At 42.8% G+C, this 18017-nt stretch overlaps 1 protein-coding gene across 1 annotated transcript; it reads left to right on the top strand.

The window, feature by feature from the left end:
• The first annotated feature begins 14247 nt into the window (after positions 1–14247).
• LOC147986443 (protein FAR1-RELATED SEQUENCE 9-like) lies at positions 14248–17114 on the top strand. Its single transcript, XM_087542010.1, has 7 exons — positions 14248–15625; positions 15692–15839; positions 16112–16151; positions 16227–16314; positions 16568–16654; positions 16763–16912; positions 16993–17114. The coding sequence occupies exons 1-7, from the start codon at positions 14248–14250 to the stop codon at positions 17112–17114; spliced, it is 2013 nt and encodes a 670-aa protein (XP_087398136.1).
• The last annotated feature ends 903 nt before the right edge of the window (positions 17115–18017 follow it).

Here is an 18017-nt window from a genome sequence, read left to right on the forward strand (position 1 = left end):
CATCGTCCGGGCCATCTCAATAAGTGTTATATTCTTGTGTTCCACGACGCCATTCTGTTGCGGTGTGTATGGAGCTGAGAATTCATGTGTGATGCCCAAAGTATCAAGATACGTATCTAGGCCAGTGTTCTTGAATTTAGTGCCATTGTCACTTCTGATGTGCTTTATCTTGACACCATAGTTGTTCATGGCTCGATTGGCGAAGTGTCTGAAGACATCCTGCACTTTAGTCTTGTAGAGGATTATATGCACCCAAGTATATCTTGAATAATGATCAACAATGACAAAGCCATAGAGACAAGCAGTAGTACTAAGAGTTGAGTAATGAGTGGGACCGAAAAGGTCCATGTGGAGCAGTTCGAAGGGTTGAGTCGTTGTCATGATTGTCTTCGAGGGATGCTTGGCCCTCGTCATCTTTCCTGCTTCACAGGCACCGCATAAGTGATCCTTCTTGAAATTGACGCCCTCGATGCCTATGACATGCTTCTTTCTTGCAAGAGTGTGCAAATTCCTCATGCCAGCATGCCCCAGCCTCCGATGCCAGAGCCAGCATTCTGAAGCTTTTGCTAGAAGACATACGGCAAGTTGTGGTCCTGCTGAGAAATCTACCACGTACAAATCATCTTTCAGATTCCATTAGAACAAGGCAACGATATTTTCCAAACATCACAATCATGTTTAAGTCGCAAAGCATTGAGGTAGACACTAAGTTGAAACCAAGGGATTCAACAAGCATGACTTTATCCATGTGTTGATCCTTTGAGATTGCAACTCTACCTAGACCCAATACCTTACTTTTACCAGTGTCAGCAAATGTGATGTGACTTTTATCAGATGGACGTAAGGTTGAGTCCATAAGAAGGCTTCGCTTGCCGGTCATGTGATTGGTACACCCACTATCAATAATCCATTCTGAAGCAGCTGGTGTCGTACCCTACAGTGCAGTTAGGGGGATAGGCTTCACGAAGAGAATTGTGAAGCAAAAACATTTGACGAGCCAGTGGATTATGAAAGCTTAGATCGAGATTAGGACTGATAGGGCAAGTAGCAAGCGACTCAGGAACAAAATACATAATAAGACCATTTGGGCATTTGATCTTGTGCCCTACAAGATGTTTAAGGTCCCCAGCAATAGCTTCAGACGATTTTGGTTTTCGGCTGGAGACCTTTCCTTGCAAAAGAGAGTTAAGCTTTCTTAGCCACCCACATCTTCAAGGGTGGCTTCGAAGCAATGAGTCTAAGTGCAGCATCTGAGAACTTTGGCTTTGGAGCCCTAGCAAAAAGTCTTGCAGGAGGACAATAGTACTCATAAGAATAAGCAGAATAGTTCTTGGTCTTATGAACATGGCGGTTTGATGAACCGCACTCATATTCATAGGCCTGAGTATGGCTTCCCTGCAAAACATTTGCATTAGTGCGAATCAGGTGAGTCCTCTGTCTATATGAACCCTTTGGGCCGTATGAAGCCTGTGGTCTGGGGTTTGTCTTCTTCACTTGTGGTGTCATGACGACATTCACAGGAAGATTCTCCAAACACCTTTTCGGCACCCAGACCTTCTTCATAGGCGGCGCATTCCTGCAGTTAGTACCAATATACCTGGCAAACACTTCGCCATTCTGATTCTTAAACAGTTTATAGTTTGCATCAAAGGATTCATCAATAACAATGGGATTAGCACAAGTGAAGCCAGATAGGGTGGATGGATCCACTGAAGGTCCCTTTGCAGCAACCCATGTGGTTTTGGGGTACTGCTCAGGTTTCTAGTAAGATCCATCAGCATTCATTTTCCTTTCGAACCCAACACCCTCTTTCCTAGGGTTTTGGTTCAGGATCTGCCTTTTGAGGACATCACATAGTGTCTGATGCCCTTTGAGACTTTTGAAAATCCCTGTTTCAAGCAATGTCTTCAACCTAGCATTCTCATCAGCAATAGTAGTGGCATCCTCAGCAGAGGGGTTAGTTACCACATCAACAGTTGAAGATATTGCAACAGTAGCAGCAGTAGAACATTCAGCAACAGAAGTAGCGTTGTCACGCTCAATGCATTTAAGACATGGTGGTTCAAATCCTTCCTGAGTGGAACTGATCTGTTTGGCGCGAAGTGACTCGTTTTCCTTTTGAAGATCTTCATGAGCCGCTCTCAATTTTTCAAGGTCTTGCTTCCTTTGAAGATAATCATAGGAAAGCTTTTCATGAGTTGTTGAGAGCGTTTCATGATGACTTTCAAGTTCCTCATACTTAACATGAAGATTTTTTATGTCTTCAATTAAGGACTAAGATCGAGTCATTTTAGCGTCTAACATGTCATCGCTTTTGTCTAATAGTTTTTGAATGTGTTCCATAGCTGGGTTTGGAACCACAATCAGAGTCATCTTCACTTGATGTTTGATAGTGAGTGGCGCGTGAGTTTACCTTGGCATCGCATGCCATGAAGCAGTAAGTGGGAGTGGAGTCGTCCTTATCATTAGCATCAGCGTTGGTGACATTGTCTTCAGTGTTGAAGATGGACTTGGCAACGTAGGCTGTAGCCAGACTTGCCACACCAGAATCGGACTCCTCCTCAGACTCCACCTCCGCCTCCTCAGAAGCGGACTCCTCCTCTGAATCCATTTCCTTGCCAACAAATGCACGAGCCTTGCCAGATGAGCTCTTCTTGTGTGATGAAGACTTTGAGGAAGACTTGGAAGAAGACTTTGAGTATTTCTTCTTCTTCTTGTCGTCAGAATCATACTCCTTGCTCTTCTTTTTCTTCTTGTTCTCATTGTCCCACTGCGGACACTCAGAGATGTAGTGGCCAGGTTTCTTGCACTTGTGGCATGTTCTCTTCTTGTAGTCATGAGCAGAAGCTTCATCATTCCTTGAGCTTGATCGTGAGGACTTTCTGAAGCCTTTCTTCTTGGTGAATTTTTGGAACTTCTTCACAAGCATAGCAAGCTCCTTTCCAATGTCTTCAGGATCATCAGAACTGTTGTCAGATTCTTCTTCAGATGAGGAGACAGCTTTTGCCTTCAAGGCACGAGTTCGCCCATAGTTGGGACCGTAGATATCTCTTTTCTCATAAAGCTGAAACTCATGTGTGTTGAGCCTCTCAAGTATGTCAGACGGATCGAGTGTCTTGAAGTCAGGATGTTCTTGAATCATCAGGGCTAGGGTGTCAAACGAGCTGTCAAGTGATCTCAGGAGTGTCTTGACGACTTCATGCTTGGTGATCTCAGTAGCGCCGAGGGCTTGAAGCTCATTTGTGATGTCAGTGAGTCGATCAAATGTGAGCTGGACATTCTCATTGTCATTTCTCTTGAAGCGGTTGAAGAGGTTGCGAAGGACACTGATTCTCTGATCTCTCTGGGTTGAGACGCCTTCGTTGACCTTGGAGAGCCAGTCCCAGACTAGCTTAGATGTTTCCAAAGCACTCACACGGCCATACTGTCCTTTGGTCAGATGACCACAGATGATGTTCTTGGCAGTGGAGTCCAGTTGAACGAACGTCTTGACATCAGCAGCGGTGACACCTTCACCAGCCTTGGGAACGCCATTCTTAACGACATACCATAGGTCGACATCAATGGCTTCAAGATGCATGTGCATCTTATTCTTTCAGTAGGGATATTTAGTTCCATCGAAGACTGGGCACGCAGTGGAGACTTTGATTATCCCTGCAGTCGACATAGCTAAAACTCCAGGTGGTTAAACCGAATCACACAGAACAAGGGAGTACCTTGCTTTGATACCAATTGAAAGTGCTAGTGATCGACTAGAGGGGGGGTGAATAGGTGATATTTATGAAAGTCTTCAAAACATGGAAGTTTCGAAGACAAACGATAGAAATAAACCTATTACCATGCAGCAGAAGGTAGACTACACTAGGCAAGCCATAGTCAAGTATTCAATGGAGTGAAAAGCACAATGACTAATAGCAGCTAGGAAGTAAAGATTAGGTAGGAAGATATTGTGAAGCCAATCAGAACAAGCAGTCACTCAGTGAAGACAAAATATAATGCAATCATACAATGACTTCATAAGGATCAACAGTAAGTAAAGGAAAGGGAAGGATGAAACCAGTGACTCGTTGAAGACAATGATTTGTTGGACCAGTTCCAGTTGCTGTGACAACTGTACGTCTGGTTAGGGAGGCTGAGATTCAACTCAGAAGACCTTGTCTTCACCTTATTCCCCTTGAGCTAAGGACACCCAGTCCTCGCCCAATCAATCTGGTAAGTCTTCAAGGTAGACTCACAAACCTTCACAGACTTCGTTCACCGGCAATCCACAATGACTCTTGGATGCTCAAAACACGACGCCTAACCGGCTGGAGGATTCACAGTCCTCAAGTGTAATAAGTCTTCAGATCACACAGACAGGAAGACTTCAGTGATGCCTAACACTCTTCGGCTCTGGGTGGTTAGGCCTTTATCCTCGCAAGCAATTGTCTCTCAAAGGCTTCGAGGTGGGTTGCTCTCAAACGACAAAAGCCGTACACTAATTCTGAGCAGCCAACCGTTTATGGTTGTAGGGGGTGGGCTATTTATAGCCACTAGGCAACCCGACCTGATTTGTCCGAAATGACCCTGGGTCACTAAGGAACTAACACGTGTTCCAACGGTCAGATTTCAAACACACACAGCAACTTTACTTGGGCTACAAGCAAAGCTGACTTATCCAACTCTGGACAAGATTTGCTCTCATAGTCTTCACTCGAAGACATAGGATTTTGGTTAAGCATCACTTCAGTCATTTTGACTGGTTCACTTGGACCCCACTTAACAGTACGGTGGTTCCTATGACTCAACAAAGAAAAACACAGAACGACGAAACTGCTAAGTCTTCGCGCTCCATAGTCTTCACGCGATGTCTTCTCTTGTCATAGTCTTGAATGTGAATGTCTTCGCATACCACCTTTGACTTCAGTGTCTTCATACATTTTTAGGGGTCATCTCTTGTAGGAAAACCGAATCAATGAGGGACTTCTACCTGTGTTATCCTGCAATTCTCACAAACACATTAGTCCCTTTGCTTGCATGCATAAAAGAGTCTTCATCTTGTCCTTCAACTTCTTGGCCCTGAAAGTGCTAGTGATCGACTAGAGGGGGGGTGAATAGGCGATTTTTATGAAAGTCTTCAAAACATGGAAGTTTCGAAGACAAACAATAGAAATAAACCTATTACCATGCAGCGGAAGGTAGACTACACTAGGCAAGCCATAGTCAAGTATTCAATGGAGTGAAAAGCACAATGACTAATAGCAGCTAGGCAGTAAAGATTAGGTAGGAAGATATTGTGAAGCCAATCAGAACAAGCAGTCACTCAGTGAAGACAAAATATAATGCAATCATACAATGACTTCATAAGGATCAACAGTAAGTAAAGGAAAGGGAAGGATGAAACCAGTGACTCGTTGAAGACAATGATTTGTTGGACCAGTTCCAGTTGCTGTGACAACTGTACGTCTGGTTAGGGAGGCTGAGATTCAACTCAGAAGACCTTGTCTTCACCTTATTCCCCTTGAGCTAAGGACACCCAGTCCTCGCCCAATCACTCTGGTAAGTCTTCAAGGTAGACTCCCAAACCTTCACAGACTTCGTTCATTGGCAATCCACAATGACTCTTGGATGCTCAGAACACGACGCCTAACCGGCTGGAGGATTCACAGTCCTCAAGTGTAATAAGTCTTCATATCACACAGACAGGAAGATTTCAGTGATGCCTAACGATAAAAGGAATTCTCTCTCAAAGGCTTCGAGGTGGGTTGCTCTCAAACGACAAAAGCCGTACACTAACTCTGAGCAGCCAACCGTTTATGGTTGTAGGGGGTGGGCTATTTATAGCCACTAGGCAACCCGACCTGATTTGTCCGAAATGACCCTGGGTAACTAAGGAACTGACACGTGTTCCAACGGTCAGATTTCAAACACACACGACAACTTTACTTGGGCTACAAGCAAAGCTGACTTATCCAACTCTGGACAAGATTTGCTCTCATAGTCTTCACTCGAAGACATAGGATTTTGGTTAAGCATCACTTCAGTCATTTTGACTGGTTCACTTGGACCCCACTTAACAGTACGGTGGTTCCTATGACTCAACAAAGAAAAACACAGAATGACGAAACTGCTAAGTCTTCGCGCTCCATAGTCTTCACACGATGTCTTCTCTTGTCATAGTCTTCAATGTGAATGTCTTCACATACCACTTTTGACTTCAATGTCTTCATACATTTTTAGGGGTCATCTCCGGTAGGAAAACCGAATCAATGAGGGACTTCTACCTGTGTTATCCTGCAATTCTCACAAACACATTAGTCCCTCAACCAGGTTTGTCGTCAATACTCCAAAACCAACTAGGGGTGGCACTAGATGCACTTACAGGCCCACGACGGCTCAGAGGAAGGTTGGGAAGACCTAGCAGCACGGTCCTCAGCAACATCCTCTACACCAGCCTCCTCCTCACCAACAGCCCTCCTAGCAGCAGACGCCTCGGAACGAGTAGTAGTGTTGGCCCAGTTGGGCTTGACGCGGAGACTGATGGACTCATGCCGAATCCAGTCTGGAGCAAGGAACTCATCACCAGGGTATAGCTTCTCCCAAGACGTGGAGATCAACAAAAATAGGTATGGTCCATAGATAGGTACCTTGTGGGTGTACACCGCAAATCGAAGCTCACACCTCATGATGTGTGAGACATCAAGTGGTTGAGTCTGAGATGTACGTGCCTCCGCGCACAGGAGCATCATGTCCACCAGATAGGAATGAACCTTGTCCTTGTCGCCAATGCGAGGGAACAGAGTGTTGCGGAAGATGCGATGCATGATATCCAGAAAAGAGTTCAGCACCCAAGTCGACTTGCCACTGGGAAGCACCTTCTCAACATAGAACGGCTGAAGCTTGTTCTTGCTAGCAGACTCAGAATTGGCGTGGGGGCAAACACCAACAGGTGTGTGGAGCCCGTCATCAGGAACGTGGAGTAGATCCATGAACTCCTTCCAGGTGGCAGACAACTGACGGCCATTGGTCATCCAGGTCATCCTCCGCTCATCCCCGGGGTGAAAGTGAACTCAGGCAAAGAACTGACAGATAAGCTCAGGGTCATAGTCAAGGTGGAAAGAGATCACATGTTCAATACCGAACTGCTCCACCAAATCCAGAGCTTCTCCAAAGTAGTCACGAAACTTGTCCTTCCTCAAGTGATTCATGTCTATCCCCTTGACATCCACGTAGGTGTTTTGCTTGTTCTTGATGACATCTAGATAAATGAGAGCCTGCTGCTTGGTCCAAAACAACTCATTGCCTCTCCGGATAGCACGAGCATTCACATGAGGGTTGATCTTCAGGCGTTCGATGTACTCAGTGAGGGGAATCTCGTCCATGCCCTTAGCAGGTTCCTTTTGCCTGCTGGCAGTGGTCTTGACATTGCGCTTGGGGGCACTGGAGCCCTCTGGTGCTTCATCTTGAGGATTGCGCAGTCGCTTGGAGCCAGTGTCACGACTGGGATTGGAACGGCAAGAGCCACCACCTAAAACACAAGAGAAAGCACACACAAAGAGCGAGAAGAATCAATGCAAAGACCATGGCAAAGCAAGGGAAACAGGTAGAAAGCATACGGGATAATTGCTATGAGGAAGATGGGACAACAACGGTAGTGCCGCCTGGTCGTGCAGTACTAAAATTTTAGTACCGCTCCTAGTCGCGGTAGTACCGTGTGAGGATACAATAGTACCGTGGCGTGGAGTGGTAGTAAGACCTTAGTGCCACAGAACGTGCGGTAGTACTGCACCGAACGGACGGTTGTACCACACCGCGTCAGATCTGAACCTACTTTTGAATCTGAGAAGACGCGCGAAACCACGACGGAACTACGGTTGATCAAATCTGAAAGATCGAGGATGTTGCCTAGAGGGGGGGGGGTGAATAGGCGCTTTAAAATAATTACGGTTTAGGCTTGAACAAATGCGGAATAAACCTAGCGGTTAATTTGCTAAGCACAAAACCTAAAACAACTAGGCTCACCTATGTGCACCAACAACTTATGCTAAGCAAGATAAACAACTATGTGATAGCAAGATATATGAAAAAGAACAATATGGCTATCACAAAGTAAACTGCATAAGTAAAGGGCTCGGGTAAGAGATAACCGAGGCACGCGGAGACGACGATGTATCCCGAAGTTCACACCTTGCGGATGCTAATCTCCGTTTGGAGCGGTGTGGAGGCACAATGCTTCCCAAGAAGCCACTAGGGCCACCGTAATCTCCCCACGCCCTCGCACAATGCAAGATGCCGTGATTCCACTAAGGGACCCCTGAGGGCGGTCACCGAACCCGTACAAATGGCAACCCTTGGGGGCGGTCACCGAACCCATACACTTTGGAAACCCTTGGGGGCGGTCACCGGTACCCGTCAAATTGCTCGGGGCGATCTCCACAACCTAATTGAAGACCCCAACGCTTGCCCGGAGCTTTACACCACAATGATTGAGCTCCGAACACCACCAACCGTCTAGGGCGCCCAAACACCCAAGAGGAACAAGCTCAAGGGTACCAAGCACCCAAGAGTAATAAGCTTCCCAACTTGTAACTTCCACGTATCACCGTGGAGAACTCAAACCGATGCACAAATGCAATGGCAAGGGCACACAGAGTGCCCAAGTCCTTCTCTCTCAAATCCCACCAAAGCAATTAATGCTAGGGAGGAAAGTGAGAGGAAGAACAAGAAGGAGAACACCAAGAACTCCAAGATCTAGATCCAAGGGGTTCCCCTCACATAGAGGAGAAAGTGATTGGTGAAAGTGTGGATCTAGATCTCCTCTCTCTTTTCCCTCAAAAACTAGCAAGAATCCATGGAGGGAGTGAGAGTTAGCAAGCTCAAAGAAGGTCAACAATGGGGGCAAAAACGAGCTCAAGAGATGGGGAACCATTGGGGAAGAAGACCCCTTTAAATAGGTCCCCATGAATCTTCCCGTTATGTACAGAACAACATAGGAGCGGTACAACCTCTATGAGCACCGGTACAACCGGTAACAGGCAATAAGCGGTACAACCGGCCCACAACCGCCCAAGAACCGCACCACAAGAGAGACCAGTCCGGTGGTAGAGCGGTACATGACCGGTAAAACCTCCGGACCAATTCTGGAGCGATACAACCGCTCCAAACACCGGTTGTACTGGTCAAGCGGTACAACCTCTCCATGGGGCGGTACAACCTCTCTGTGTAAAACAGGCAATATCAAAACAGCCACAACTTTCGCATACGAGCTCCGAATTCAATGAAACCAAGTTTGTTGGAAAGCTAATGACAAGGGCTAACACAAACTTGAGAGAAATAACAATAAGAAGCAAATGAGAAAAGGACCATAATAAAATGGTGAGAACCCTTCCTCGGAAAAGACCGGTAAAACCTCCAACACCAAAAACATCATAGAAGATGCACGCGACCTCTGTTTTCGATGAACTCAAGCTTGTCATCAAGATGACCATAAGCTCTAAGACTCACAAATGGAACCAAACAAGAACCAAGAAAGATGATGCAAGGATGCAATGGTTTGAGCTCTCGACGAATGATATGATCAAGCTACTCCCTAGAGAGCCCCCCTAGATAGTACGGCAATCGATCCTATAACCCGGTCTCCCAACTACCACTATGAGACCGGTAAAATAGAAAACCTATCAAGGGCAAACCTTTGCCTTGCACATAGTCCACTTGAGCTAGATGATGACGATCTTGACTTCCTCAAGTTGGACCACCTTTCTTGATTGTGTTGGCTCGATGAATACTAGTTGATTGCTCCCCCATACTCCACTATAGGTGAGCCACTCTTTGGCACATCTTCACAATTCCATTGACACCACAATGAACGGCAAGCTTCCATCTTGATTGCTCCCCCATACTCGATTATGGGTGAGCCACTCTTCGAGTTGCTCCACTTGAACTTGCACATTGCAAACTTGATGACGATCACCACTTGATGTCATCCTCCATGGGTTGTATGAGATCTTCCTCTTGACGCAAGACCATGGAAACATACCTAACCCCTCAAAAACTCTCACGTAGACCATGGGTTAGTACACAAAGCGTAATGGACAATGCTTACCATACCATGGGATCACTTGATCCCTCTCGGTACTTCTTCTACGCTTTGTGAGTTGATCAACTTGATTCACTCTTGACTTAGTATTGATCAACATTGAATCTTTCCAACTCTCTTCATTTGGATGATGCCTTGAAGGTAAACATGAATGATCACACAATCTTCTTCTTCAAGACATGCTTGCAATCTTTGGATAATTCCTTGAAAAGCACTTTGGCCTTCTCAACTCACACATGACCAATCTTTGGATAATTCCTTGAAAAGCACTTTGGCCATCTCATAAACTCCTTGAAACCAACACAAGGACTTCAAGACAATCCTATGGACAAATCCTTCAAATATATATCAAGGCAACCGTTAGTCCATAGAGATTTTCATCAATTACCAAAACCACACATGGAGGCACCGCATGTCCTTTCAATCTCCCCCATTTTGGTAATTGATGACAATCACTTTCAAGAGAGTTTATATAAGGAATTATTTATCACCATGCAATGCAACAACCAATAATGCATGTGTATGAGATGCAAATGCTTAGGTACAAAACCAAAGCAAGAAGAAAAAACTCTATAAACTTATCCACAAAACTCTCTGAAACTTCTCCCCCATTGGCATCGATTGCCAAAATGGGCGAAAAGCTTAGAAGGCCAATATAAATTGTGTTCCTCCATAAGTTGTGTATTTCTCAACAAGATAGTGGAATGCAATACACATATCCAATGGTAATACTTGGAGGAAGACCAACTATATTGAGGCACCAAGATTGCTAAAGGAATGATATGCCACAAGGACATAACAAAGAGAGACACAAGCAATCAAGCAATCAAAAGGTGCCAATTGAAGCAAGAAATCAACGAGTATCAATTGAACCAACTAGACCAAAGATCCTACGAGCTACATGACTAAAGGATATTATGATATGAGCGAAGGAGTGTTCTGAAGAAACTAGAGAAGCTCCCCATGATTTGTGCACACATAAGAATTTTTGTATTTGGATACAAAGTGCACAAAATAGGATCACAGCTCCCCCAAAATCAATAGAAACTTACAACAAGTGCACGTGAGCATATAGGAAACTAAGCCTAGTACATGTAACAAACACATGGTTGAGCAATAAGTGAAAGAGGCAACTTAAGGATGGGCTCAACCAAAATGATGTGTGTGAGTCAAGGCAATGCACTTGAGAAGACTAATGTACGGATGAGCATTAAGCATCAATAAAGTCTTGAAAGAATGAGGCACACGGTGCAAGGCCTATCATTCCCACACACAACTACCAAATGGGTTCACAAGCTTACTAATTAGCATATAAAGAACCTATGCTTGTGACAACCCGTGGTGAAGATAGAGGATGAAAGCCTCATCAAGACGAGGGATACCAATTAAGATGGCAAAAGCCTCGTAAATATAAGCATGAGGAAAATAATCTTCACCACACAAGAGTGCATCAAGATGCAACGATATAAGACACGCACTCAAGGCAAAAGCTTTCACGGAGCCACCAAAGAAATAACAAGAGAAAGACAAGGTGGACGTGAAAGAAAGGACATCAACTAGATATGCAACTTCTGTCAAGTGTATAAGATTCTAGGTAGACGAAATCATGATGATATATATCTACAAAGAAGGATGTACACCCGAAATAGTTACATGGCTAGATATTTGCTTGGGAGCATAGCACATGGCTAGATATGGTCTTATTGTATATAAATGAAGTCCACACACGAACAACAAAGACATCACAACTAGCAACAAGAGATCATTGTTGGGATGCTTTGAGAAAGGAAACAAGTATCACAAGAATGAATGAATAACATGCCATGATACAACCTACACATGGTTGATGCAAGAAATGTGTGCATGAAGAATATGAAGATACTTGTTATCGAGTTAACATTGGAAGGGTGTAGTAGATACCAATTGAAGGTAGATAGTAGTTCATTGATCATCCTAGCTCGACTCCAATAAGCACATGATGACAACACCTTCCTTGTCAGTGAGCCGAGCATCCAATGTATCTCCAATTGTTCCTAGAACAACAACACAAACAAAATGGTACCCAAACTCATTGGGACCAAAGAGTTAGAAACACCAACAATACATAGGACAAACTCCACATAAATGTGTGCATATAGAAAAGGAAATGAAATTCATGCACATCTCATCCAATTTGAGACTTTGGTGGAGTTTCCCCTATATATTGGGTCGAAGAAAGAAAGCATGCCAAAGATACTACATGAAGTTAATATGCATGCTCAAGACTTTCAAGAACCGATACCAAATGACAAAGAAAAACCAAGTGAAGAAAAGATACCAAATGAATAAAACATCACTTGGAGGATATCCATAAAAGATACATCAAGGAATGAGATATCCATTGATACACTCAAAAAAAGGTATCAAACTCCCAAAAGAGAGGATGGTTCCAAACAAACCAAGCTCTCTACAAAGTTTCATGATGGCACAAAGTACCAAAATGAAAACGACTTGCCTTCCACCAACACACACTTGATAAGGATCGCAAGACGAGTGTTTTATAGAAAATAGGATAGCTCCCCCAAGACTAGTGCATTGAGAGAATTTGCATTTGAATACAAAATGCACAAGGTGGGATCACCACTTTCACTATATCTAGAAAACACTAAACAAGATCAAGAAATAAACAAGATCCACAAGTGGTATGGAAGACAAAGGGAGATGATACAATCCTTGGCAAGAGAAAAGGCAAATAAAAAACAAAAGCCAATGTAAAGATGATCAATAAATTCTACCACAAAAGTGAGTACCAATTGTCAAAAGACAAGAAGTAAATGGAAATAATTCCCGATGGTAGATAGCAAGGATATCCGACATCATCTTCACGGACGGGGCTTACCTGCGCCCTGGGCGTGCGCCCATCCATGCGCCCCTGATACGTGTCGCCCATCCCTGCCTCCCCTCATGGGGCCATTTTTAGTTGCAGAAAAAACAATCAAAAATATCCTTCCTAATACACATCGACCCGTAATACTTGCTTTACCCAAAGAAAAGACCCGTAATACTTGTTGGTCATCAAAACTGAATAAAACAATGGAGGGAAATAATCCCGCCCAATCAGATCTCTTAATCCCACCAAAACAACATCCTTATCTCTAAATTGCATTGGAATGGACCAGAAAATATAAAGATTAATACAGCCTGCTGAAACAATCAGGAGACTCTTTATCATTCATCAATCAACATCGTAAGCAGATGCAACGTCTCCGAGTCTGGAGCGGCCTAGAGATTGAAGCGAAGGATCTTCTTGTCCTTCCCTGATGGCTTCTCCAGGGGGTGGTCATGGGAACAATGACGATAATGGATCAGAACCACCAACGGTGAGATTCTTACTTATATTCTTCATATCCTCCTTTTCATCTTCCTAGTGATTTTTTGTCTTCATATCCTCCTTTTCCCTGATGGCAAATAAACATGGTTGTTAAACATCTGTGTATTAACTAAAATGTATATTGATTGATACAGGATGTGCAAGAAACCGCAGCTAGCTATGCGAACGATCATATTAATGAAAGGATACCAAAGATTGGAATGAATTTTTTATCTGATGAAGAGGCTTATTCCTTTTATAACAAGTATGCTGAATTTATGAGTTTTAGCATCCGGAGAGGCAGTAAGCATAAAGTAAAGAACTCCAATACAATACAACAGAGAACATTTTTCTGTTCTCGTCAAGGTATGGACCACTTGTAATTTTTTTGGAGTATAATAATTTTAGATGCACTAAGACAATAATTTAAACTATTAGGAACATGTGCCGAAGATAAGAGAGAAGATACATTCAGTTATAGTAGGCCTGAATCACGATGTGGATGTAATGCACATATAAAATAAGATCTTAGGAATGGATTTTATCAAGTTAACGAATTTGAGGAGACACATAACCACATGCTTGCTACTGGAACCATGGCCCAATACTTGAGATCTCACAGAAAAGTGACGGATGCACAAATAGCGGCTGCAGAGGTCGCAAAGTCTGTAGGCATTTCTAATAAAGCAACTATTGATCTTATGGCCAAAGAAGCATGTGGACAAGAAAACCTTGGTTTTATCCCTCAAGACATGAAAAATCGTTTGTACTCAAAAAGAACATTGCAAGCAGCAAAAGGTGATACAGGGGGAGTGTAGAATACATGGAGAAGAAGGTAGCAGAAGATGTCAAGTTTTTTTATTCAATTCAAGTAGATGAGTACGATTTGATAACTAATATATTTTGGGATGACTCCAAAATGGTCTTAGACTATGCAACTTTCGGTGATGTTATAAGTTTTGACACCACATATAGGAAACTAAATGATGGGCGTCCATTTGGTTTGATTGTTGGGGTGAATAATCACAAGAAAACTATTGTGTTTGGTGCGGCACTTCTTTATGATGAAACTGCTGAAAGTTTTGGTTGGCTTTTTAGAACTTTTCTAAAAGTTATGTCAGGGAAACATCCACAAACAATTCTTATCGATGAAGATGCAGCAATGGCCAAGGCAATTAGTGAAGTTCTACCTCACTCTCACCATAGACTTTGTGTGTGGCATATGAATCAAAATGCTTGCAAGCACCTTGCTGGAGTTGTTCCAGAATATAAGAAGTTCAATAGTGATTTCCAGCACTGTATCTATGACATAGAGGACGAAGAAGAATTTATAAGTGCATGGAATGATATGCTTGATAAGTATGGACTACGTGAGAATACATGGCTCCAAAGGTTGTTCGAGAAAAGGGAGCAATGGGCACTAGTGTATGGTAGAAATACATTCTCTGCCCACATGAGCACTACCCAAAGAAGTGAAAGCATGAACAATGAACTAAAGCGTTACATCAGTATTAAATATGACATGCTTACCTTTTTCGAGCATTTCGAACGGCTTGTTGCAGATAAAAGATTTGAAGAAGTGAAGTGTGACTTCAAGGCATCACAAACTACTCCCAAGATGAAGGCGGAATGTAGCTATATATTAAGGCAAGCTGTAACTACATATACTCCAACAATATTCAAGATGTTTCAGGAGGAAGTGCTTCTGACCCTGAATTATGACACATTCCTTCGTGATGACAGTGATACAGAGCAAAAGTTTTACACGGTAAAATTTCATGACACAAAACGTGAGCATGTTGTTAGATTTGCTCCAAATGAAGAAAGGGTGAATTGTAGTTGCAAGAAGTTTGAATTTGCTGGAATTCTGTGCCATCATTGCTTAAAGGTACTTGATATCAATAATATCAAGCATATCCCTGAACAATATATCTTGAAAAGGTGGACAATAGACGCCAAAGTTCTAGAGATAACAAGCAATCGCAATCTACATGAGGATCGAAAAGCAAAAATGTCAAACTACTACAAGGAGTTGTGCAGAATGTTTGTGAAAATAGCTGCTCGTGCCTCTGAATCAGACGAAACATATGATATGGTTGCTAAATGCGCAGAGCAGCTAGCAGAAGCTGTGGAGAAACACTTGAAAAATAGAACCGATCCTGATCCTGATCCTGATTTGGGAAACTCCTCCGTTTCGCAAGGTATATATTATACTACTAATTGCATAGAGTTTTGTATAAGACTTACATTTTAATTTATAGTTGCAGGTCCACTTATCGACTCTAGTAGAGTTTCAAAACACAACGAGGGGCTTGCCAAGCCAAGAGGTATGAAGGAGAAGGAGAACACTGCACGAGGATCAGCAAGATCCATTGGTGGATTGGAGAAAGCAATAACAAAGAAGAAAAAGAAGACATATCATCCTTTACCAGTACAACCTCAAAGCACATCAATGGTCTGAAACTGTCCCACTTTTTTCACATAGAAATTTTAATTTTACTCACATTTACCCATCACTTTTTATAGGGTCATTTGGAGCTTATGGCAAATCAGATGGGCGCACCGCAATTACTGTACAACCCATTTCTAAATGCTTCCATTCACCCAACACTTTCTAATACAATTATCATGTCACCACAACCCGCTGGTGTTTCAGAGAAAGCAAAAACAAACCAGGAAAAGAAGACCGATGATTCTTTACAACTACAATCTCAAAGCACATCAACGGTATAAAACGATCCAACTTGTTTCACATAGAAAAATTAGTTCAACTAACATTTATCTATCGCTTTTTATATATAGGGGTATTTGGATTTTATGCAAAATCAAATGGGTGCACCGCAATTGCAGTACAACCCATTCTTAAATGCTTCAATGCAGCAATCACTTGGTAACACAATCTCGATGTCACCACAACCCAGTGGTCGCTTGGCGAAAGGAAAAACAAAAAAGAAAAAGAAGACAATCGATTCTTCACAAGCTCAATTTACAAGCACATCAATGGTATAAAATTGTCACACTTTTTTCATAGAAATTAATTTTACTGACATTCATCTATCACTTTTTATAGGGTAATTTGGAGGTTATGACACACCAAATGGGTATGCCGCAATTATAGTACAACTCATTCCTAAATGCTTCAGTGCAGCCATCACTTGGTAATACAATCTCAATGTCACCACAACCAACTGGTGGCTTAGAGATAGCAAAAACAAAACAGAAGAATACTGGTGATTCTTTACAAGTACAACCTGAAAGCACATCGCGGGTATAAAACTATCCTGCTTGGTTTACATAGAAAAATTAATTTTATTGACATTTATCTATCATTTTTGTAGGGTCATTTGGAGTTTATGACAAGTCAAATGGTTGCACCGCACTTGCAGTACAACCCATTGCTAAGTGCCTCAATGCAGTTGCCACATGGAAATACATTGTCGATGCCAATGAACCAAAGAATGGGATTCCGACAATACAATGCACTAATGGTATAAGCATTATACTTTGTCATGTTTTATTATCATTTCGACACTTCTGCATCATTAAAATTTGCTACTTTTCTGCATAGGGTTATCCAAACAACCACATCTGCACCGATTTCCAACTGCACAACTCGGCATTGCAGCAACAGAGCATTGGAACCTCTGCCTCTACTATAATGACAGGACAAAATCAAGTCATCTTCCATGAACCGAAGCCAACTTAATCAATTTGTTATGAACAGTTTATAGCTATGGCATGACTGCCGGTCCTGCTGCCAGCTCGATTCACCTTTCCTACCCCATCGCCACCCCGCGTGGTTGCGGCAGATGGAACGACAAAAGGATTGGTACCGCCAGAACAAAATTTCTCACAGTCGCTCGTTAAGACACTCCCTTGTTAAATAAAAAGTTCTATCCCATGTACTAAAGCCAATTTAATCAATTTTGTAGATTACACTGGTTTTCTTGTTATTTTCCATGGATTTTTTATTTTATTTTTTGCGGGGGTGCCATGGATTGAATCGAATATCGATCAAATTATCCCTATGCATTGAAGTCAATTTTAGTCGACACTATTTTTCATTACAACTTGTTATTGAACATCGATTGAATAGAATAGCAACCAAATTGTCTCTATGCCCACAACCATAACTCGTGTTCCTAGTAAACAAGCAAGATATCAAAGATCAAGAGACCAGCAAAGCAAAAAGAAAATTTACCTGTGTGGTTGTGTCGTATCTCTTGTGGAAGTAGTAGAGTTGAATCTCTTGGTGAACGAACGAAGGCATCACACGAGCTCTCCACCACGAGCCTGCGGCGTCTGGGTCTGCTGCCTGATGTATTTCCAGACGAGTTGCCAGGCATGCCACCAGATAGAGATATTGAGTTTTTGATTGAGCTATTGCCAGGCACAGGGCCAATATCAAAGAGACCATATAGGATGCCAGCAAAGGATTTGGTGGAAATTAAGAAGCAGATTAAGGAGTTACTGGATAATGGATATATTCGCCCAAGTTCTTCGCCTTGGGGATCGCCAGTACTACTAATGGAGAAGAAGGATGGATCGTTAAGGATGGTTGTTGATTATCGAGGATTGAATGAAGTAACGATC

Source organism: Triticum urartu, chromosome 2A (genome assembly GCF_056163025.1).
Source record: "Triticum urartu cultivar PI428250 chromosome 2A, HENAU_Tu73, whole genome shotgun sequence".
Taxonomy (NCBI): domain Eukaryota; kingdom Viridiplantae; phylum Streptophyta; class Magnoliopsida; order Poales; family Poaceae; genus Triticum; species Triticum urartu.